Raw genomic sequence first — 24275 nt, 5'->3', positions numbered from 1 at the left:
TACAGCCTTTATTTAACTTTGTGTGGTAATACGTATATTTTGTCATACCTGAGGTTGGTGTATTTCTTATGGAGACAATAAAAAGCATAATTTAAAAAGTTTTTAAAAAATAAACAAAACTGATGCACATTTGCAATGCGGGACAGAAGAAAAGATGGTCAAAGACATGTGCTCTTCACGCAGTTGTCTTCACTCATTGGTCCACTCCCAGCGTCTTTGGGAGGAGCCTGAGTGCTGCTCTACCTGAATGTGTTAATCCTACATAACATCCAGACACTAACTTTTTCATGCGTGTTCAGAAAGGTCTGCTCCTGCCTCTATTTCCAGGTTGTTGTGTGTCCACGCAGCCTGCGTGTCTGTGGATGTGCATGTGTGAGTGTGTGTTGTCCACACTGTTTTGTCTGTCTTCTGCTCTCCTGCTGCCCTCGGTGGGACACAACCCTCTTTCTCCCCTGCTCCCTCTGCACCTCTGCCTCCCACCCTCCTCACCCCTCCGCCCACCCCTCTCCACCCTCACCTCTCTCTCTCTCTCTCTCTCGCTCTCTTTCTCCTGAGTGGACTTTTTTCAGGGCTGTGCACATAGCCCCACCATCCCCAACCCACCACTGCACCGCAGCCCCCCCCCCGCCCTTCCTCTCGGACAGTTTTGCTCCGCCAGTTCCGCACTGTGCCGGGGCCTGGAGAGGAGTGAGGGAGCGGAAAGAGCAGCGAGAAGAGAGGATTTGGTGAACCGAGGAGAGACAGACGGGGGAGAGAGGGACCATGGCTGCTCTCTCTGCCTTGCTGAAGACTTGGGTGCTACTGCAGACCTTGTGCCTGGCTCTGGCCCAAGTGGTGAGTGGGACAGGGGGAGGTCGAGACCTGCTCTGCTCAGGGCTTTGCCTCGTTATTCCGAGGGTTCAGGGAGGTTAAGGGCCCCTGGAAAGGGCCGGCGGGCTCTGGGTGTCTGGAGGTGATGTTGTGGGCTGTTTGCTTTCTTGGTGTTGGTTATTAGTTGTTGAATCTTAACACTTGAAAGTGCATGTAAAAAAAACTAGCGATCGACCAAAAGAAAATCAAAAGACGAGCTTGAAATGTTTTTGCTGCTGTGGGGACAAAATGAAAGTGGGACTATCTTCTGTGGATTATCGTCCTCTGAGTTTGGACTCTTTACTCTTCTCCCGTTGCATCGGAGGATTTCCCCAAGGTCACTCTGTTTTTCAAGACGACTTTTATTCATGGGAAATGGAAGAAAATGTAAACGATTTTTTCTTTCTGTATTTTCATCGGCAAACTCAACAGCCATGACAGAGATGGAAATCGGTGGACTGGACACACACGCACACACACACACACACACATAGTCAGACACACACTTTGACCCCTGGGTGTGAAAAGCCCTGTTCAAACAGACACCTACATGTTATCTACTGGATTTTACTCTTAAGGATTATTTTCTACTCTTACTGTTTGGGTTTTTTTGTACATTTTTCTTGAACATTGGAAGAATACAGAGTTGGATTATCACCTGATGAACCGGCTGATCCACTGACACGATGATATTCAATAGAGGCTGAGGAGACAGTGAGATGGAGGGGGGGGGGGGGGGGGGGGGGTAGTTGGGGGGGTAAACAGTGCCAGTCTCACGACCCCTCCTCCCACATTCCTCCTGACTCCTTTGTTTTTACTTATTTTATTACAGCCAATTATTTTCAATATAACCCGCAATTTCTCTATAGCAAACTGCCCAGAATGGACTGATGTGTTACTTCTATTTAAATGCTTTGAATTAATGTTTGTCCAATACGGGGTTCGTAGATCCAATGATTTAGCAAGATTCTTTATTACAATTTTGTAACATCAAATAGTAGCTTATTCATTGATAAAAACAAAAAAACTAAATGAAATGATATATTTTGTATTACTTGTATTTTCTACTATTATCATATTGCAATGTTTGATTGTACCTTTTGGTATTATTGACGAAACTATCACCATATTAATCATGTTGCAACAGGATATTGCACTTATACTGTTGTTTTTTTTATGATAAAAAGTGTCACTTAGTCTAAATGTGTGTGTTTGTGTGTGTTTCAGAGGGGTCCACCTGGACCTCAGGGCCAGACCGGCCCAGCAGGCCCCTCTGGGACTCCTGGGTCAGACGGCATCGATGTGAGTATCCACACAGGTTTGCCCAACAGGTCTGTCACAAAGACGGTCATTGTGCCGCAGAAATACCACAGCCCCTGCTGCCCCCCCGCAGGACCGGAGTCTTACCAGCAGAGGGCACTGCATATGAAAACACGCTGGCACAAAAGCTCTCTGTTCCCAGCAGAGAGAGGGGTCTTTGAGGGGGGGGGGGGGGGGACCCTCGGCTCAATCCTGAGCTTGTGTCCCAGTAATGTGATACATTTCAGATATTCTCGGAGGGTTAACTACACACAGGTTGAATAAATATGTATAATTATGGCTGCAGTGAGGTTTAGGATTTTATTCTGTGATACAAAATCAGATGTAATTTAACACTTGATAGGTTTCAGCTTATATGTTTGAACTATGAAGAAATGATGCATGATCTCAAACTTTACTGCACAACCTTCATCATAGATCAGCATCATGTTCCCACCAGAACGACCCTGAGACATGTTGGTGCATTAACACTCCCTGACGCAAAGAAACTATCAATGTTACTGAGCCCAAATTTAAAGTTGTCAGCCGCCCTCCATTTTCTAAACTCTGTGTTTTCCGCATTGGAGCAGCAGGGAGCATCTTAAAAATAAAATGTTGTTTTATGTAAGTGTTATGAACGCCTTCCATGTCATATGGACCTTTCTCCCACATATTGAATCTTCACTCCATCTCTCTGCAGGGAGAGACAGGACCTCCTGGGTCCCCTGGTCCACCAGTAAGTTTACACTCTGCTGTTTATTGGATGTTACATTGGTAGAGAAATATTTAATGTTTGATGTATGTGTCCTTGGTTTTAGTGATCGACAACCGTGTGTTTGTTTCACCTTAGGGGCTAAAGGGAGAGCCAGGAGAACCAGGTCCTGATGGAGTGTCAGGAGAGAATGGCATTGATGTAAGTAAACAGATGGATGTGTGAGAGAGAGACAATGAGACAGAGTGAAAGAGACAGAGATGGAAGTGAGAGATGGATACCACAATGTATAAGAAATGATCACAAACAAAACTGCTTCCCAAAAGAGACGTTGTGAGAGGAGTCAAGTGGAAAGAGACAGAGAAGAAGTGAGAACACACTCCCACAGGGTTGACAGGAATTAACTGTTGTGTAAACTGAGTTCAAGAGTACACAGTGTGGAAAAAATAGTACAACACATTAACAGTGTTGAAAACTGTAAACAAAAGGGTGAAATAAATAACGAGATACCACAAGTTGTTACTGCAGTGATGGATACATTATACATATATGTATATATATATATATATATATATATATATATATATATATATATATATATATACATATATTTAATGTTAAATCAGAGTAAGCAAATACTATGACAACGAAAATTAGCCAAGAAGCTGCAGAATGTTGAAAAATCTCAAGATCAAAATATAAAGGTAACTTGATTCCCTTCTGACCACTAGAGGTGCTGTAGAGCAGCGTATTGATGAGTATGTCCCTGAGATGCACACCCACACACACCCACAAGGACGCACACATGTGTGGATTGAAGTGATATACATATATATAAACATATACATACTGACTGGAGAAGGAGGATGAATTTGACACAACAATCCAAATGAAGCTCTTGTCATAGAACTATTTTTCCTGAGCTTTCTACAGTGTCATAAACTCTTCTTCAGCAACAACATTTGCTCAAAGATATGAAAAAGGTTTTTTTTTATCAAAAGCAGTTTGAAGATTCCAAAGAGAATCATTCTTGACCTCGGAAATACAAGTTTAATAAACCGATTCCAACTCAAGGTCCCTGTACTGGATGTTTTCTATCATATCACAGTCCAGTTTTTTAGATTGGTAAATCTCTAGATTGCCAAAAGTGGGATTTGTGTTAGCAAAACTGTTTACAATAAAAACTCCTACATTTAAGTAATTATAATAGCAGTAGTATGGGTATAGTGTGGTATGGTAAAATGTCATCTTTAAAATATAACCAAAGTCTAATTAAGATTACTGTGATATTTAAAGCATTTTGTGCTGCTTCTGTTACTTATTTTTCGTTCAGACTTTTCCTTTGTGGGCTCGATTTTAACTGTAATAACAGCAATGTTGGTATCGTACTGCAACACTGACCCTTAAACTCCTGAATCTAATTTTACATTGTTAGTGATTATGGTGATTTAGTGATTAAAGCTTATGTCACTGTTCCAGTCACGGAAATGTACTTTAAATGGAAAATGTCCTCCTTTGTAACCACATGAACATGAAATATAAAAATAATATGTAATAATTAAATCTCTAGTAATCACAGGTAGTGATGTGATAAAGACCAGTAAATGGGTTTCTAATTATTTTGAGCTTCAGTTTTGGATTTGTCTGATAATAATTGTGAACTAACTGAAGACAGAGAGTGTGAGGAGGGTGGAATTAGTGGCAATGCCTAATGGTCACATGCTTAAAGACTCACATACACACACACACACACACACACACACACACACACACACACACACACACACACACACACACACACACACACACACACACACACACACACACATTCCTCAGAGATTTATCCTGTAATCCGCCCTGGAATCTCAGATTTGCTTCCTAATTACTTACAAGGAAAGTGTCAAGTTCGATCAAATGCGCGATTGAACCTTTTCACAAGGTGAATTCAAGTCACATGAGGCCTGTGGAAAAACCCAGTGGTAACTGATCATTTCCTCTCTAACCTCCTCAGTGGTTTTCCTCTACAAACATATTGACTTTATCACTTCTCCCTGCTTGTCTCCAGGGTTTGATCGGAGCGAAGGGTGACCGAGGTCCTGTTGGGAGCCCTGGCCCGAAGGCAAGTGTCTGAACCTCCACCATCTCAAACATTAGCATGTTTCACCTCTTGTTGTTATTGCGGATGGAATAAAACTTTCATATTTCACAAGGGTCCGTTTTTATAACATTTAAATGTTCTCCTGTCTCAGTGATGTTGATCATGACACTGAGAAGATTATGATAATTGCTGTGTCTCTGAATACTTTTTCTTCCATAAGTTATAAAATATGGTTTCACCTTCAGTACCACATTTTATACCTTGAGGATATTGTCGTCATTTATGTGTGTTGGAGTCAAACATGTTACCTCTGTACTTATATCTTTGTTTACTGTTGTCTTCAGGGTCAACATGGACCAAGCGGTGAGCCCGGCCCTCCTGTAAGTACATTTTTACTATGATAAGTGAATACATACAATAAATATGTTTTTATGAATATCTTACACTAAAAACACCAGTAGAGAACGTACGTGGATGCTTTACTTAAAGTGAATACAACGATTCAACAATGTAAACACACTCCCATTTAGGTAAAAGTACAGAAGTATGATCTGCAAAGATCTGCAAAGTGCATCAGAGGTCGTCCCCCATTTAAAACGTTCAAAAATAATGACATCATTGATTCACTATTAAAGAGGAAAAAACTCATTTTAGAATCAAACCCTTTTGTTTAGTAGGTTTTCAATATACAAGGTCTTTGCTTTGGTAGTTGTCTCATAAAAAAAACATTACTTGGGAAAGAAATAGGGAGAAAGGAAAAAACAAATTAAGAAGTACTGGAGAACAAAAACTATTGAGAAAAATAAGTAAAAAAATTGTAAAAATGGGAACAATATCAAAATATGTGCACAAAATTACAGATTACACAAAACTATATTAATTAGTGATGACATTTGTGAAGCCAGACTCTGCAGTGTGTCTCCAGCAAATGAGTTGAAGCTTTTATCAATTCCCCAAATCCTCTTGCATTTCATTTTATTAGGTAAAATAAAAGTTAGTGTGTAAATGATGTGACCTGTTCAAATGACCACATCTAATGCAGCACTCTAATGAATTAACAACCATCAAATTAAATGTGTTGTTATGCTCTGACTGCACGCTCCTTGATGGGTGTTATACTTCCTGCACACCACTAGATGACGCTGCTTCACAGCTTCAAGTATTGTTCGCACGCCCCTTCCCTAAATATTCTTTTTTTCAGAATTTTCTTCTTGCTTCAAATTTTGGGCCTTGTACAATTATTTCAACAAAGATATCTCTACTGATACAAACTTGTGGAGCCTCAACCAGACCCTGATTTTGTGGTCAGATGAATGTACTAATATATTCATCAGAAATTGAAAAAGAAGTGTAATGTTGCATCAAATCGATATAATCTAGTCATGTACAAATACCTCAAAACTGTACTCAAACAGATATAGTGTGTATATTTATATCAGCTTCGACTGTCAGATCCCCTCATCTCACGAGGCAGACTTGATACTTAGGAGCTGACTCATGACTGAATTAGACATTAGGTTTGCAGCCAAATCCTCAACATACTGTGATCCAGCTGCTCTCGTACAGCGACCCCCCCCCCCCCCACCCCCCACCCCGAATCCCATTGTTTCTTCATGCCTGAACGCCGGACCAGCTGTGCCCTCTTTGGGTTCAATCCACCCAGATGTGGCATCTGCTTCCTACAGCTGACACGAGCCTTAATCCTGCACACTGCAGCGGAACGTGTGGTCTGTGATCCACATGTTGTGTTCCCAGTATCCCACAGCACCACTGACTTAATGCACACCAGCGAAGGCGAGGCCAGGCATGGAGACAGTGCAAAGTGGACATGTGTAATACAGTGGGGGGCCACTAGGGGGAGCTCTGTGTCCATCTATTACACAGTGTTCAGTGTTCAAGAGTCACACATGCAACACTATATGTTATATTAGTAGGTGTGTTGCAGGGGGGGGTGTTGTGTTGTGTTGTGTCGTGTTGTGTCATGTTGTGTTGTGTTGTGTCATGTCATGTCATGTCATGTCGTGTTGTGCAATGTGGTTTGTCGTGTTGTGTTGTGTCATGTCGTGTTATGTTGTGTTGTGTCATGTCGTGTTGTGTTGTGATGTGTCATGTTGTGTCGTGTTGTGTTGTGTTGTGTTTAGTTGTGTAATGTCGTGGTGTGTGGTGTTGTGTCATGTTGTGTTGTGATGTGGTGTGTGGTGTTGTGTTGTGTTGTGGTGTGTGGTGTTGTGTGGAGTTGTGTGGTGTTGTGTGGTGTTGTGTCGTGTCATGTCTTGTCTTGTCGTGTCATGTCTTGTTGTGTCGTGTCGTGTTATGTTGTGTCCTGTAATGTCTTGTTGTGTTGTGTTGTGTTGTGTTGTGTCGTGTGGTGTCGTGTGGTGTTGTGTTGTGTTGTACACTCTCCCAGACAGGAGATCCTGCCCTGTCGGATGTTCTTCCTTCAACAAGGCTTAATACTGAGTTTATAATTAATTCCAAGCAAAAGACACAGTAAACATAAACTGATTGCATTCAGCGTCTTTGTTCTTCCTGAGCACTGTTTACCCTGCACTCTGACACCACACGCACGCATTACTGAATTACCGCTGCCGTTATTAATTGGCTTTTGCCAACATTAATTGATACTTTGACGGATTGGTTCCACTTGTTATTCAGTGATTAACCCCTTGTCCATTCCGTCCTCGCAGGGATCAGGCCTTCCAGGACTCGCTGTAAGTAGCTTGTTTGGTATAATACACTTACGCCTTTATCACTTAATAGCTTTAGCTTGAGGTGTGGAAATCATCCTGTGGGATGTTGGGTGTGTACACGCTGTCATGTCTGCCTCTGTGTGTCTCTCTGTGTAGGGAGCTCTTGGGGCAATTGGTCTTCCAGGTGAAATTGGGGCAAGCGGGACAACGGTAGGAAACCGGCTTCAGTTTATTATACTGCCTTCAGGATAAAAAAAAACATATTAACATGTAATAAGCAGCTCGAATCTTCACCTTTTCAGTTTTATATTTACAGTTTCCTTCCTTTCCTCTGCTGTATTCAGGGTGTCTTGGGACCACCTGGACCTCCAGGACTTCCTGGACCTCCTGGCAAACCTGTAAGTGTGCAACCAGGACTGGTTTTCCAGGACACATCTCATTAATCTGATACTTTTTTCTTTCGAATGAACAAACATGATTTGAAATCACTTGGCTGGAGTGCGACTGAATTTCATGTTGTTGGAGTGGGGATGAAAACGACTTTCTCTGATTAAATTATGCGTTAAAATAACAGCAGACAACACATTTAAGAACAGAAACTCTGCCCAGGACTGTGTAACATCGGGCTGGTACATAGTTTGTTGCTTTTAAAGACAATTAAATTAAACATTGTACATTTCCCCCCCCCGGCTCATAATTTCAATGTAAACACAGCCTGGTTGAAGAAGATAAAGCACTAGGTAGTTAGCATTAGCAAAAACTGTAATTAGACCAATATTATAATAAAAGCTTTTAAAGATATAGCAGACATTTTATTACCTAAAATACATAAGATAAAGACTAATATTGAACGAGGTAAAAATTGAGCTGGACATTTTACAATTAAAAATAAATTAATCAGTGCTGTGGTTGACGACTGCGATTCCTTACCCCGATCACATTCATCATATTCTTCGTCACATCTGTGCTTTAAATTCTTATTATTATGGCTTATCTGCACTAAGCTAATATCAGCTGATCTATCGGTCCAGCAGATTCATCAGTGTAGCTCTTATAGCAGTAAACTAAAACTTCAATCAGGGAAAAGATGTCCCAGTAAATCATTTCATATCTGTGACTTCTTTTTTTTTATCGGGACTGGTGAGATCAGCTGTGTGAGGTAAATGAGCTACCAGCCGCTCATCGGGCTTAATCAAGCGACCCCAGTTTAATTGCAGTTGACGAATTATATAGAAACGGGGTCACATTGTAAAAGTGAAGCAAAGACGAAACTCACCGTCTGCCAATGTTGAAATATGATCTTTACTGTTGCCAGGAGCAAGTAGCATGTTTTCTTTATTTACTTTTTTTACGTCGTGTATGATAACAAAAAGACGTAACACAGCCAGAGCTCACTGCTGCATGAACCGGTCCCAGCAGACACTAAGTGGTGAGATATCACAAACACTTTTGAGCGGTACACTTTCAAGTCTATTTTCCAATGGTGTAGGTCTAAGAATGGGAGGGGGAGGAGGTGGTGTCTTCATTGAGAGTGATGGTCCCGGCCCAGGAGAGTGTATTTGTTTAGCTTTAGTGCTGTCCTAGGGTAAATAAACCCCCATTAGATCATTGGGCTGTCTCATCTGACTGTAGCAGGAATACATCAGCCCCTCTAGAGATACTGCTCTTTCTAACTCAATCTATAAACAGAGAGAGAGGGGGAAAGATGGAGGGACAAATTGTGAGAGAGAGGGAGAGAGAGAAAGCGCCAGAGTGCTGGCTCATCTCCGAGCAGGAGAGGCAACTGTCACCAGGTGACTTTCTTTACCCATCCATCTATTTATCCGTCTGTCTGTCCGTCCAGGGTCCTCCAGGGAAGTTCATCGGTGGAGAGGAGGGGAGTGCAGACTTCCAGGTGAGATCTAATGACATCTCCTTTCTTGCAAACCTGTTTTGACGCGTTTTCATTTTTCATAATCTGCAATCTCTCTCCCTCTCTCTCTCGACAGTGTCCTCTTAACTGTCCAGCAGGACCAAAAGGCCCTCAGGGACTACAGGGTGTCAAGGTGAGTGCTATGCCTGACGTTTGTTTTGACTGCTCTTAAGGAGTATGATGAATATGTTATGTTAAATTGTTCGGACACCCGACTGACTTCTTGTTGCCCTCCAGGGACACAAAGGACGTGCTGGTGTTCTCGGAGAGCCTGGCAGCATAGGAAAAACGGTGAGCTGCGCAGTCTGCCGCTAGAGAGGATCCACGAATGCACTCAAACACACATGTTGCACGGTCTCGCACTACTCGCCCACCATTCAGGACCAGGAGAAGCAAGGATTAGCTCTAATGATGCCCCCCGAGGCACATGACTGGCACTAATCTGGCTGCGATTAGTCAGGCCTGGCCTCGGCCCTGCAGACAGCAGCCAGATGAAAGGGGTGGTGAAGATGCAGGTACATAGAGGGGAGGATGAGAGAGTCAGGGTTCGCGCAGCCCTCTCACCTCGCTGTATTAAGCAGAGCTAATGAGCACACGGTGGGCTCCAAGGGAGCGGCGAGCCAAGCCCCAGGAATTAGCCTCTGATCTTCCCACACAAGGAGTCTTCTGGCAGTGCTTAGACGCTCTAAACACTCAGAGCACAGAGTATTTTAGAAGACCTGCCTGCACTCAAGGCTGCTCTATGGTGCTGCTCCTTCTTTTCTTCTCCTTGAAGACAGTGTGCACAGGCTGTTTACATCCCCACTAGCTGTTGCCATCAATGACAAATGTGCCGTCTCTGTGAGTTGGTGCATTACTGATGACTCTGTGATGCAAGAACAGTATCACATTTATCTCTAGCGTGCTGAAAAATATAAACCAGCAAGCTGGATGATGACCTGAGGTTCGCTTTTGATCTGTTTTTCTTCTTTAACTGGACAGAAATGATGAGATGTTTGTGACAGTAGCAGTAAGATTAGTTCAAAATATATTTTTGTAACTAGAGAAGGAGACAATTAGCTTAGCTTAGCTTATTTTAGTTGAGCTTGGCCTAGGTTTGCTTAGCTTAAATATTGGAAGCAGGGGAAACAGCTAGCCCACGCTTGACCGAAGTTCAAAATTATGCCCTCAAAATAATCATTAGAGTTATTTATATATGCTCCTATTTTCTCAGCTGGTAGTTTGTAGTGTTCCAAAATGTCAGTAAGTCTACAGGAAGTCACTGGCCTTGCCAACATTTTTTTATAATACGCAACACCCTACAAACCAACTTGTCGTTTTCGTTAAAGGTTAATTAGTGACCCTTAGAGATGATAGTAGAGCACATTTTCAAACTTCATCCCTAGCATAGCCGACCGCTACTTGTGCAAAACTTCATCACCCCCTGTCTCCAGCTCCACACCCAAAGACATGATAAGGCTACAGCTCTGCTAAATCTCTGCAAGAAACCGAATCAGTGTCATGTCCCAAAAGGTCGAACTATTCCTACAATAACACAGATACATCATTTAAACGAGTTCAGCTTCTATGACAGCTTGTGGTTGTGTTTTATTGAGTGTCGGACAATTTTTGAGCAGTTCTTTGATGAAAAAACTACAGTCATCCAACATCAAAGGCACATCGAAAGGAAACAATAACCTTCACAGATTGGTTCCACAACATACACACAAACATAAAAAAACAAACAAAAAATACCTCCTACAAGTTTATTAAATTCCTTTGAATGTGATATGATTGGTATGAGGAGCATGTGCTGCAGAGAGCAGCACAGCATAACTAATCAGCCTCCTCTTTTTATCTCCTCCACCAGGGCCTCAGGGGAGAAATGGGCATCTCTGGGGAACAAGGCATCCCAGGACCTGCGGTACGCTGAAAATTCAACTTTCAGTCACCTGGCAAAGTTAGAAATACGGGATAATATTGTATTGTTTTCGCATACTATCGTCTCGTGCCAACAGAACACAGTGTTCTGTCATTTAGAGTGTGGTCGTGGTCAAGGTCAGCTTCCTGACCTTGCTGTTCTTTGCTTCTTATCAGGGTCCGATTGGTCTCAGGGGTTATCCAGGAATGATGGGTCCTAAAGGAGAGACGGTGAGTACCACATTTCTTTTTTCCTTTTCACTTATATCTTATATTTTGTCCTCTTTCTCTGAAGGTACAATGCTGCTCTCATTCTTAGACAAGCACCAATAAGGAGGCACAGCCCAACCTGTGCCCACTATACAAACATCATCCATTAACGGCAATGGGGACATATGGAAATGATGCTAACACAAATCTCTCCCCTCCCTCTAATGAGTTGGGGTTGTCTGGGTCCACGGTGCCTCCATCTGTAGTTAATGACCCGCTCTAGCCATCCGTCTTACTGTTAACATTAGCCGCGTTAGCCAAGTTAGCGCCCCGGCTTAGTGCCAAAGCAAGAGTGGCTGGCGCTCTATGTAGCTCCCATTAGTGAAGTGAGTTAAGCACTAATTAGCCCTTTATCACAATGAATCGTAGGCTACCACAACTTAGCATCCTTCCTGATCTGAGGTGATTAATGGCAGTTTTTTTGTTTTCCTGTAGGGGCCTCGCGGTTACAAGGGCATCAACGGACATGTTGGAATTCCCGGGCCTCCTGTAAGAACACACACACACACACAAAAGGACTTGACTAATAATAGAATAACAGGTTCCTCAGGTGCTTTAAGTCTCTCTTTGTTGTTTGCAGGGCGAGGAGGGACCTCAGGGACCACCCGGAGAGGCAGGAGACAAGGGAGACAAAGTAGGTGACTCTCCTAGTGTTGTTCCTTGAATTTTTTTGCCAAAGCAACGTGGCACAAGACACAAAAAATAAAATTCTCAGAACTCAAATAGGGACTGTGATCCCGATGTGCTTTGCGAAAAATTCACCGGCGCTGATTTGCTTATCCTCCGCAGGGCAGCCGAGGTATCCAGGGTCCACAGGGTGCGGTCGGCAAAAAGGGAGAGAATGTGAGTGATAACACTTTTGTTTGTGTGCCACACAGCCGTGTTCGCAGAGCTTGCCAAATAAAGTCCACTGACTCATCTGTCTGTGTTTTGCAGGGTCTGCCGGGTATTGATGGAAAAGATGGCACACCTGGTACTCCTGGAATCAAGGTAAGGGCTGCCAGCCGCGATAATAATGAGCGACTTCAATCTCTGTAAAAGACGACAATTAATTCTTCGTCTGTTCTCCTTCCTGCAGGGTGGCCCCGGTCAGGCTGGGATGCCAGGTCCTCCTGGTCCTCATGGAACAGCGGTGAGTGATCCTTCAGTGTACTGCCGCGGGGAGGATTATTTTTGTCTGAGGATTGTTCAATAATGCCCCTAAAAGGCACATGCAAATAAGCCTGTCTGTAAATCCTTATTGTCAACTCAGTCCACGTAGAGGCGTCAGTCTTTTTCTCCTCCTCAAATCTTTTGAGCCAGAACACAGACGGAAGGAAACCAGTGCAAAGCAGCTTGTGTGTTTTTGTTTTCTGGGCTCTTATCCAGGTTTACAGTGACCCTGCGACCGGCGCTCTTTTAGAATTTAAACCACCTTGAAACAGTGTTTCTCCCTCCCACTGCGAGTGATTTATCACAATCAGACCATTGTGTATATTTGCCTTTGTGTGTGTGTGTGTGGGTGGGTGTGTGTGTGTGTGTGTGTGTGTGTGTGTGTGTGTGTGTGTGTGTGTGTGTGTGTGTGTGTGTGTGTGTGTGTGTGTGTGTGTGTGTGTGTGTGTGTGTGTGTGTGTGTGTGTGGGTGTGTGTGTGTGTGTGCGTCAGTGCGTCATTCTGACTAAGGAGTAATGGAGCATGAGATGTACACTTTTTCTGTGTGGCCATTGCAGTGACTCTGACGCTGTTGCAGACTCAAATACCACATGTCAGCCTCCTTTATGCCCTGCTGTGGCTCACACACACACACACACACACACACACACACCCTCAGCCTATTCTCATTATCATTAATATTGTCATTATTTTCAGACATGAGTTGTTATAACCACTTACTCACCTGCACCCACACAATAATATCCACATCCATTACCCAACAGCTTTTTCAGGTTATAGTACAGAGGTCACACTCCCTGTATATTTCAAACACATTGAATCAAGCGTGCACCACACTGTCAGAGTACAACATACAGATATTTTTTTTATTTTTTAAGAAGTTTCTGTGGGATTTTCAGCTTTATTACAAACATGCGGCAAAAGTCTCCTGCTGGAATCAGTCCTGGGATAACTACATGGGTTTCATCTTTACCACACAATAGCCATGATCCCAGATACACGATACATATGCAACTTCTTATTTCCTCTTATTTTAGTCATGTTCATTCTCTCTGTAGGGTTTGCCTGGCAGTCCCGGGTCTAAAGGTGGCGCTGGAGCTAAGGTAAAGCTTTCACCAAATCATATTACATTATGTTATATGGACCTCTTCTTCTTTTTATTCATGTTTTTCTGTTTCTCACGTCCCCGTTAGGGCGGGCCTGGACCTCGAGGACATGGTGGCATGTCTGGTGCGCCTGGACCTCTGGTAAACATGCATACACACTGATATGGCTTTTTTCAGGTATTACAGTTGCTTTTATACTGTATGTTGTGCAGTTATGGTGAATAATTGTACTTTTGCATCCTCCTAGGGTGAGCCTGGTCTTCCTGGTGAGGCTGGTATGGAAGGAGTACCTGGGCCTAAGGTACAAATCCAGAGTTACTACATTAAAAATACAAAACAGCTGCTGCTTTAAAACCCACATGTACTCACCCTTCGTTGACTCCTGCAGGGCGACAGAGGCCAGCGGGGAGCGGTCGGGCCACAGGGAGTAGTCGGAAAACCTGTAGGTTCCATTGTGTCTCTGTATCAACTTTTTCAAGTTAATTTTCAGGGTTTAGTTCTGATACTATTTATGTGACGTCCTAACAGGGGAGCAAAGGAGAGCGAGGACCCATGGGAGTACCAGGTGCGCAGGGCCTTAGTGGAACCAAGGGAGACAAGGTCAGTGTGTGTGTGTGTGAGTGTGTGAGTATGTGTGCATGAACAAATACACAATTTTTAATGTGTGCGACATGTACATCATTTCCTATTTTCAAACACACCTCATAATAAGTCAGTTACATCGACTTGTCCATTGGGGGCAGTGTTTAACCATGAATAAAAGTCCCATAAGTCTACATTAAATCAGTGAATGAGGCAAACTGTATAAATAAGCAATATTTTAATACAACATTAAAACCACTTGCCTGTTTTAATGTTGCAACCAAATGAAGTGCACGACGATCTAATTAAACTTCTCTCCCTTACTTTGTGAATCAACATGTCTGATATTAAAATGTCGAGATTGGACCATGTTACATGATCTCAAACAATATTTTTCTCCAGGGCTTCCAAGGAAAAGGCGGCTCAAAGGGAGACGTGGTGAGTCGCTGTTCTCCTCTTTCAAACTGGACTGTGTCAGGCCTCATACGTCTCATACACCAGCTTCACTCCGCCACAAATATTTCCAGAGTCATCCCTCTCCCTCGCCGCTCTTCACCTTCTCCTCTCTGTCACATTTTTTTAGGGTGACCCCGGCGTTGAGGGACTGGCTGGCGAGAAAGGTGAAAAGGTAAAAATTTACACCACAAAAAGATTTATACGTTTAGTTCTAAAAACAGCAGAGCAGAGTGATATATGGCATAAATTGCTATCACCGTGCAGATGTTATGAAGAAGAGGAAGTCTGCTTTTGAATTTGCATACAAATCCCCGTAATAATCCAGATGGCAAATGAGCTGTTTACACGACAGTGGAGCAACGATGCACGTTGGCTCATTGAAGCCGTGTTTTTTAGACATTCATTTACAATATTCATTGATGAATTATTGCTCAATGAGTGTCTCTGAGGCAGAAATGAGGAATGTCTGCGTGTGTGTCTTTGCTGTGACAGGGTATGTCTGGTGAACCTGGACCCAAAGGACAGGTGAGCATCAAACTGTCTTTCTTTCCAATTTTACCATCATCTATTTTCATTTCCTCTCTTTCTTTACCAATAAATTCTTCCTCAATGCGCTTACTTTAACAGCAAGGAATTAGGGGTGAGTCTGGACACAACGGACCCACTGGAGACTCTGGTAAACCAGGAGATCTGGGACCATCAGGTCTTCCTGGTCCAAGGGGACTCAACGGCGAGCGAGGAGTACCTGGCATGCCTGGTATTCAGGGATCAATTGTAAGTACAGGTTAACAGTTAAGATGCATGTTACAGTATAGATTCTAGATGCGTAGACATGTTGGTATCTGTCTCTTGGTGATGCTCAGTCTCCTCTTCCTCGCTCCAGGGGCGCGATGCATCCGACCAGCATATAATCGAAGTGGTGTTGAAGATGTTGCAGGGTGAGCGTCTGGACCTGAATATTCAGCTTTGATGTGCATAGGGGAGATTAGATTAGCTCATTTCCCAGAACTACTTTCATCTCCTGAGCAATCAGTAGCCCGTCATCAGAAGGTAATTTAATCAAAATGATGATTCCGTCTCTTGGGTTACAGAGAGGCTAGCCGCAGTTGCGGTGAGCGCCAAGAGGGCTGTGCTCGGCGGCGCGGGTGTGATGGGACCTCCTGGGCCCCCTGGACCTCCAGGTTCATCTGGACCTCAGGGGCCACATGGCCAGCCTGGTGCCCGGGGCATCCCTGGCATGATTGGAGGGCCTGGACAGATTGGAAACACAGGGTTTAAAGGTAAATATACAGAGTATGGCTTTGATACTTTTGCATATGTTGAAAGTAGAGACTTTTATCTGATGAATTTTCATGTTCCACAGGAAAGAGAGGAGCAAAGGGAGAGAGGGGAGATCTAGGTAAACCTCACCCAGGAGCACCAGGACCTCCTGGAATACAAGGTAACAGAGCCTGGATGAAATTCTGCAAGATCTATGCACATAAAACCAGGGGCATTGCAAGAGGCAAAGCGGGCAATTACCTGAAATAACCCAAGAATTGGAACCGCAAGTGACAATTCCTTTCAATTCTGTGATCAGTTAAGTACAGAAGACTGCAACGGTGGTTGGAAACCCCCTAATGAGACCACATACCACCGTCTCTCTGTTAAAGGCTTCATATTGTTTGGTTGGAGGTTTGGTTGAAGACTAGAATGTTCTACTGTACATGTGGTTCTTGGGGGTGGGGTCCTACGTGAAGAAGAGGAGGGGACAATAAGAAAATGAAGGACTTGACATTACAGTATCTGCGACAGGAGAAGCTGCTCAAAGGCATTTTAACAGCATCATTACCTCCAGGCATTTAACAGATGCTCTTGAATGTGAATGTAATAGGATTGGAAAAGCAGACACTAATTCAAACTCACTCACTCCACACACATACACACAACTACAATGTATGCACACATACAGTGCACACATGTAGTCCAGAAACTTCATCCGTTATCTTGACCCCCCCCCACAGGTCCTCCTGGTGTGGATGGCGTGGCCCGTAATGGCAGGCACGGTGAGAGAGGACCCCAGGGATCAGCCGGAGAGGCCGGTTACCCCGGTAAGGCGGGCGCGCAGGGTCTGCCGGGCTTCTGCGAGGCAGCGATGTGTCTGGCTGCGTCAGCGTACACCTCCCCAAGACTACAGGAGGCGGGAACGATCAAAGGCCCCGGTGTTTAAGAGACCTGTCTCTCCATCAGCAGCTCACGACATCATCCGGGAGAGAGGAGGAAGAAGAGGAGGAGGAGAGAGAAAGAGAGAGAGCTCCTCTCATGTAGGACAACATCGAGAACGAGGGGTGGGGGGACAATAATAGTGACTGCATGTATGGCGCCCCCTCCTGAAACTCCCAACCTTTAAGCTTTGACTGGCGGGACATACTCTGATCTTAACCCTCCCCCCCTACATCACCATGACAGCAGGAGCTAACAGCCATCCACATGCTTTCTAGTGTTTTTCGGATGACGTCATTCCCGTCCAAATTTCCCAGGAACATCTGCTTTTCCCTCCCACCACAGCGACTCTGAGCTGAAACCCACACATGGTGAAAGATGCTCCTCTTTCACACCGAGGTCACTTTCAATGCTTTTTACACATGTCACATTTACTTTTTTTACGTTCAACTGCCCCGTCTGTCTTGAAACATCACACCTGATGCCTTTAAAAGTGTACAAAAATAAACTATTGCAGTCTAAATTTCACACCCTGTACTGTATTGTAAAATATAGTATTTTCATCCGACAGCTTGAGTGATTTACCTCATGTGTACATTGCCCTCCCTTTCCCCAAATCCCTGCTTCCTACCCAGGCCTCATTTTAGAAACTAACGACTAGCTTTATCTCTTCCTCTTGTTGCCTGGCAACAACATATCCCGATGGGCACTCCCATCTCCCACAATGCAGTGCTGTAAATCTTTGTAAATGTGTGTTGATTATTATGTAGAGAAAAATGAATGGGTTTCGATATGCACCAACAAAAATCCTGTGTTAATGAATTCAGTGAGTAATAAAAAAGTTCCTACAGAAATAATGAGTTCTCCAAACAAATCCGTTACCAGTGCGGATGTGCTCCCTATGCCACTGTCAAACTTTCCACAGGGTGTCGGCGATTTTGATTTATTTTAAACAACACAAAAACTATTTATTGTTCTATATATAATCATCTGTAAAGAGGGTTTTTTTCTGGCTGTTCAGGTAAACCCAAACCAATAAAAAGGAACCTTTTGTAAAATCCAGTATCATGTGGGGAATGGAAATACGTGTCTTTGGTCTGACTCACCTCTTTCAGCTCCTTCTCCTTTTCATTTCTCATATCAATTCATGCATGTAAACAAACTCCCGTGCTCCCGAAGATGACGACAAAACTTCTGACACTATTAAGTGTAATTGATGAGAGCCACATGTTTCCAACAACAACAAAAAACACGCTGGTTCAGTTTTGCTTTCAAAATGATGGTTTTCATTCTCAAATGTTTCATAAAACAACATACGTAAGACACAATGACAGTGAAGCAACAGATGCACAGGTGGAGTGGATGGATACACAGTTGGACAGCTGAATGGGGCCTATCGGGCACAAGAAGTCAGTGGGCCCTTGGGCCGGAGCCTCTGTTTGAGGTGACAGGGAACATTTTGTTGTCGGAGAGACAATCGATCAATGATGAAGAGGCACAAAAGACCACGAAGACACACAAAATGATGCCAAGGAGACACAAGTTGAAACACAAAAATACATAAAACAATATAAAGAGATTGAAAACAGCACCAGAGATGCGCAACTTCTGCTATTTTCTGGATGTGCTTGGAGGGGTCTTTTTTACATGTCTGTGCCCAGGGGCCCATTGTCTCTTAATCTTTGGATGATCAATGTTACAGTTTTTGAATGTTGGTTGACATAACATAGGTTGAAAAAGCAGTGGGATTCAGTTTGAAGTCGAACATTTCTCGTGAGTTAGCTTGTGAGAAATTGGGTTTGAACTGTGATTATTAATCACCCAAAATACTATTTTCTGATAAACAAGTGAAAAAAAAAACTTTCAAAAAACAGCACCATGAAACACTTTTCCATGTTTTTATCCTCACATGTGATTGTTGTTTTTTTTTGTGTCCGCACAAAATGTGTTGCATTACAGTACCTGTGGTAATTGGGCTCAATTATTGCTCCTGTTTTTCTTTTAAACAAGTGCTGAGTAAAGGGGACAGACGGCTATTACAGCTACTTATACAAGATGAGATGAGGTGCTTTAAAATGGCTTTTTCTCCACAAAGACCGGAGTTAAAATGAGCAAAATGTACCAGAGCAAAAAAAATAATTACAAAAAGCCAATGTGCTTTCTTATGTAAACACAATTTTCTTCTATAAATAATTTGTCTCTTACTGAACATTTATTCCCTTTTGAAAGCTTATAGAAAAATATCCCCGTGGCATGTTTTTGTTGCCGTGGAACCACTGACAATGAAAAATTAAATGTTTAGCCATGCATACGACTTTTATCAAATCCTTTGAAAAGTATCAAAAGCCACCATATATATATAAATATAAATATATACAAAACAGTCAAAGAGGGTATGAATGCAAGTTTGCGACTTCTTCTGTTTCTACAAAACCGAAATACCTTTCTAGGGATATTCTCTTACAAGTCATATTCAAATATGTATCACACCTCAGGCACTGAGACAGAATATGAAATGAGCGGGATGCAATCCAAATGGGATTCAGTGACAAAGGAAGAAAGATACGAGAGGTGGAAGCAAAGTGCTACGATAATTGTGTGTATTCTCTTCCTGGAGATTTAAGACGAAAGAGAAAAAAAATAACAGAAGAAGCCAGAATAAATCAAGGAGAAGCAAATACAGATTGTGATTCTTGTCACCTCCCCTGGGTTGTTTGAAAATGTACAAAAGGAGTGAAAACATAGGGAGAAAATAAGAGGCAGTAATAAAGCAATGAATTGGCTTTCACAGGGAAAAAGAATGACGCGATAAAAAAAGCGCTGCTGGTTTTGGCGTACACCTCGGTTCCAGTGAGGCCCTTACGATGAAATTGTGGATTTTTGCTCAGAACTACAGTTAAAAAACATCTGCGTGAGTAAAATGTATACAACTCAAATATAACAACAACACAGCCGCTCCTTTATTTCATCAAATTCAAAACCTTTGGATCATGGTCTTTGGTAATTCTGTCTTGTCCGTAGTCTCTTTGCTTCAGTCCCCCCTGCCCTTCTCCTCCATCACCTCTACCAGGGGCCCTTCATAGGGCCCTTGGGGCTGTACTCTGGTTGATGGCTCATACAGTCTGCAGGATTACACCGGCCATCATTTCCCTTTGAACCAGGCTGACCAGAAGATCCTGGGATGCCGGGAACGCCCTGCTGACCAACAGGACCTGGAGGTCCCATCTTACCGTAGCCAGGTGACCCCGGCATGCCTGGAGGAATCAAGGAAAGAGAAGAATTGTCATTAAAGTGCCCGCTATCGCTGTCCTGGTTCTAAGGAGGCAGCATTATTAAAAAATAATTGACTTTTTAGCAGAAATCAATACAATACATTCTTTGTGTATCTTTGCTTGTGTATTTTCAGGTACTTTTCACTTTTACTCACACATATACATTTACACATAAATCAGCAATTTTCTGTGCTTTCTACTTAACTACATTATTTGCATTGTGTTACACATTCACATTGTTTTCATATTTTTTTTTTAATAATCCATAACAAATGTAAAATGTTTTAAGTACTTTCTCCACCACTGCACACATTTGAACATTTAAACGTTTTTTTTCTCCATTCACATGTGATATAATAAAAAGTTACTCTCAGGAAATGAACTTTACTTTTTTAGTTTTTTGTACATATTAGACAAACAAGGGAAGGTTAGTTACTGATCTGTGCAGGTTGTGTCCTTTTTGCTTGTATTGTTTCACCTTTGCAGGCTGTTTCCTGTGTTTGGCCTTTATCCGATGCTAAGCTAATCAACTGCTAGTTATAGCGTAATATTTCCCATATAAATACAACTGTAGCATCAATATTCTCATCTAACTCTGAGTTAAGCTGTGAATAACATAAATGAGGGTTTATCCACAAACTGAAGGACTTTAATGTTCGTAATATGAGGAGGAGAAACACACAGAGTTCACACCAATAACTGCAGATGATGTTAATCATGAGGGAAACATGAATCATTAAAATCCTAATTAGAATCCTAATGTGAGCGTGTTTGCTTTTTCAACCAAAAATGAAATCAACTGCAGGTGCTAATTTGATAATTTAGCAAATGCTATCTGAACTTTGTGATGATTAAAGCTTATCAGATGTTGATTTGGTTGATTAGCAGCCTGCTAATTTTATTTAGGACAGTTAAGGAACGATGAAGAATTACTTTCATCAGCCGAGCAATTTACTAATCAACAAAACACAAACTTTTTGAAGTAATTAGCATCGTTTATGTGATATAATGTTAATAAGGGGCTGAGCATCAGGTGCAGCTAAGATGTGTGTGTAGAAGGCAGATAAGTGTTGTGCTCACACAGAATGTGACAGAAATTATAACTCAATGTTTCAACTTTTCTATCAAATTTGTGTAACAGTTAGCTTTACCACATCACTGAAGATATCGCTCAAACAAAATTGCTGCCACTGAAGTCGGAGTGGGCTACATTACCTGGTGCTCCTGGAGGTCCTACATCTCCCATCTCTCCAATACCCTTGTCTCCCTTTTCTCCATGTGGTCCTCGAGTTCCTAAAGGAAAAGAATCATATATTTTAGCCACATGACAACACCATCGCACCATCGCCATGGTGCTAGGAGCGAAAGGCTCACCTGGGGGTCCTTGGGCTCCTGGTCGGCCTTGTCTGCCGATCTGCCCGGGGTTGCCAGGCGTACCTGGGGTTCCGGGAATACCGGAAGTACCGTCTTTCCCTGGGGACCCGGGGCGACCTGGGGATGCCACCATCTCTACTGGCATCTGCATGCGAGACATGTAGTACGCCATTCTCTCTGTGGAGAGGAAACATGCAAAGGGAATGTTTTCTCAGGTGTCAGAGCTGTGGTGTCCCAGAGGACAAAATTAGAATTATTTGACAGAGAGAGATACAAATCTGGAGATAAAACATTGCTCTGGTAAAGATACAAACAACACCAGCAGAGATAAGCTCGTCCCTACCATCGAAGATCTTGATGACCTGCTGGCGGATGAAGTTTTTGACTTCATCATAATTGACTACAGCCTGTGAGAGGACAAAGGAAAAAATGGAGAAAAACAATATGGCAAACATTAATCAAAGCAGATAATTAGAAAATTCATTATTTACAGGAGCAGATGGAGCCAGCGAGCGCCTCCGGCCACTACACTTATTAAGCTGATTAAAAGTTAAAAATAACATAAAGATCAGGCTACTGTGCTGGAAAGGAATCTCACATCATTTCCTGGTGAACCCGAAGGTCCAGGGAGCCCCGGGGTTCCCGCTGAGCCTTGGCTACCCCTCTCCCCTCTGGGTCCGACTTGGCCAATCATGGGCTGTGCATCCTTGGAGTGGTATCCACCACCACCAGGAGGCCCGGGTCTGCCTCTCTCACCTGGATTACCTTTCTGGCCCGCGGCCCCTGCTTCACCCTGGAAGGCAAAATGGAAAGTAAGTGGATTAAAGCAAATCAGCTATTTTACTATTACTACTGTACGTAGTTTTTTTAAGAGACTGGATAAAAGTGGGTACTCATTCATCACAGTTGGACGACATGACAGCTCCCAAAATTGAAGCCAAAGTGCTTTGATTGCCCCCTAGTGGCTAGCTGCAGTATGGGTCACAAATCCCTGGCTCCTTCAAGTAAGCAGTGGGGACATAATACACATCAAATATTTTGGGCTTCATTTCTAGATAGTGGGAGGAAGTTATCCATATGTTTTCATTTACATGAATGAAAACATATTTAAAACAATTACCCTTGTTTTAAATAAGGAATAAGCCCTTGAAGACAGCTTTGGGCTACATCTATATCACTTTCCACTCAACCAACAGAGCCAACTCTTCAGCTTGTGTAAATACAACCCAGAAAAACAGCGCCAGTACATTAGAGACAGTGATTTATCGAGGACAAAGCAGCCCATAATGGACGTCTAATGTTTACACGTCACAGACAGACAGGCGGCCCTTGAAATAGAGAGGACGCCGAAGAATAGAGGAGTCCGTTCTTGTCTTTCTCCTCTGTTCTCCTCTTCGGCGCAGCTAAAACCCTGACAATGCCGTCCTGTCAGCGTGACAAATAGCCTCATCTGGCATCTCCCCTCGTGCTTAATAGCATTATCGCAGAGGCAGGAGAATAACTTTATCACTGTATCCACCTACAGTACAGTAAGCCTGCGTCTCAGTAGAGGTCCAACAGGCTCTGCAGCCACCAAAGGGCTCGCTGGCGGCCCCCGGCTGCCAGTTTGGAGAGGGGTGAAGTGAGGTGAGGAGTAAAGAGGGTGTCGGGGAGGGAGTCAGAGGGTTTGTGAACTGATGAATGTGTTTAGTGCGGCTGCTGAGCGGGCAGAAATGGAGGGAGCGAGCATGTTCAGCACCACAGTGCGACGACCTGAGTCTCCCCGAGCTGAAAACGCGAGAAAAAGGGGGCATCTTGCTGCATTCAGATGGTCTGTGGAGGTAAGGGATGGTTAATGCCCGGCTTGTCGGGACACACACTCACACACTCACACACTCACACAACACAGTCATAATGTATTGTTCTCAGCTCTTTACCTTTTGACCTGGCTGCCCATTGTCCCCTGGTAGCCCTGTCGTTCCCTGTCAAAACAAACACAGGAATATCCATCAAGCAGTGAAATATACACATCCCTGCATCAATCTCTCTCCATTATCCTTTAATAAGGACAAACACCACACCCGCACATTACTCACATCTTTACCATCAGCACCATCAGTGCCTGGCTCTCCCTGAAAGACAAAGTCGAAGCAGGAGAAAAAAGACAGGTTATATTGGCGTGTAGCAGCTTGGCTGGAGTTTAATTAAATGTACTTCGTATTAGGGGCATTTATTTGGAAGTGGACATGTGTTGAGATTTACTAACCAAGGGACCTGGGTGCCCAGGGGATCCTGGGGATCCTGCCATCCCTGGCAGACCCCTATCACCACCTTGGCCCTTATCTCCCTTTATACCCTGAAACACGAGGGAGAAACATCTTTATAATTCGCATTCTCTCCTGGTGTTTGCACTTTTGGCAGCA

General features: G+C 43.3%; 2 protein-coding genes across 4 annotated transcripts in view; one reads left to right on the top strand and one right to left on the bottom strand.

Annotated features, from left to right (window-relative positions):
- col9a2 (procollagen, type IX, alpha 2) lies at nt 1-18285 on the top strand. Its single transcript, XM_034599377.1, has 32 exons — nt 1-834; nt 2077-2151; nt 2849-2884; nt 2999-3061; nt 4926-4979; nt 5303-5338; nt 7646-7669; nt 7805-7858; nt 7993-8046; nt 9492-9542; nt 9637-9693; nt 9798-9851; nt 11410-11463; nt 11637-11690; nt 12165-12218; nt 12310-12363; nt 12519-12572; nt 12666-12719; nt 12808-12861; nt 13940-13984; nt 14075-14128; nt 14235-14288; nt 14376-14429; nt 14516-14587; nt 14972-15007; nt 15153-15197; nt 15518-15550; nt 15653-15799; nt 15909-15963; nt 16117-16305; nt 16389-16466; nt 17029-18285. The coding sequence occupies exons 1-32, from the start codon at nt 763-765 to the stop codon at nt 17232-17234; spliced, it is 2076 nt and encodes a 691-aa protein (XP_034455268.1). The 5' UTR covers nt 1-762; the 3' UTR covers nt 17235-18285.
- Nucleotides 18286-18490: 205 nt separating this feature from the next.
- col16a1 (collagen, type XVI, alpha 1) overlaps nt 18491-24275 on the bottom strand; it is a 67661-nt gene continuing 61876 nt past the window's right edge. For all 3 annotated transcript variants that reach the window (XM_034599374.1, XM_034599376.1, XM_034599375.1), the window contains 8 exons: nt 24119-24208; nt 23949-23984; nt 23790-23834; nt 22472-22666; nt 22217-22280; nt 21874-22050; nt 21715-21792; nt 18491-20481 (listed from right to left, as the gene is read on the bottom strand). In XM_034599374.1, coding sequence (XP_034455265.1) covers nt 20291-20481; nt 21715-21792; nt 21874-22050; nt 22217-22280; nt 22472-22666; nt 23790-23834; nt 23949-23984; nt 24119-24208 — 876 coding nt within the window. In that variant the 3' untranslated portion in view covers nt 18491-20290. The remainder of the gene's footprint in view (nt 20482-21714; nt 21793-21873; nt 22051-22216; nt 22281-22471; nt 22667-23789; nt 23835-23948; nt 23985-24118; nt 24209-24275) is intronic.

Source organism: Hippoglossus hippoglossus, chromosome 11, assembly GCF_009819705.1.
Source record: "Hippoglossus hippoglossus isolate fHipHip1 chromosome 11, fHipHip1.pri, whole genome shotgun sequence".
Lineage (NCBI taxonomy): Eukaryota > Metazoa > Chordata > Actinopteri > Pleuronectiformes > Pleuronectidae > Hippoglossus > Hippoglossus hippoglossus.
Note: the sequence above shows the minus strand (reverse complement) of the source record. Positions and strands in the feature narration are given on the sequence as shown.

Coding starts and splice junctions, on each gene's coding strand:
- col9a2 (XM_034599377.1), top strand. CDS start 763: ATGGCTGCTCTCTCTGCCTTGCTGAAGACTTGGGTGCTACTGCAGACC. Junction 16,306..16,388: donor TGGAAACACAGGGTTTAAAG/GTAAATATACAG, acceptor CATGTTCCACAG/GAAAGAGAGGAGCAAAGGGA. Junction 16,467..17,028: donor AGGACCTCCTGGAATACAAG/GTAACAGAGCCT, acceptor CCCCCCCCACAG/GTCCTCCTGGTGTGGATGGC.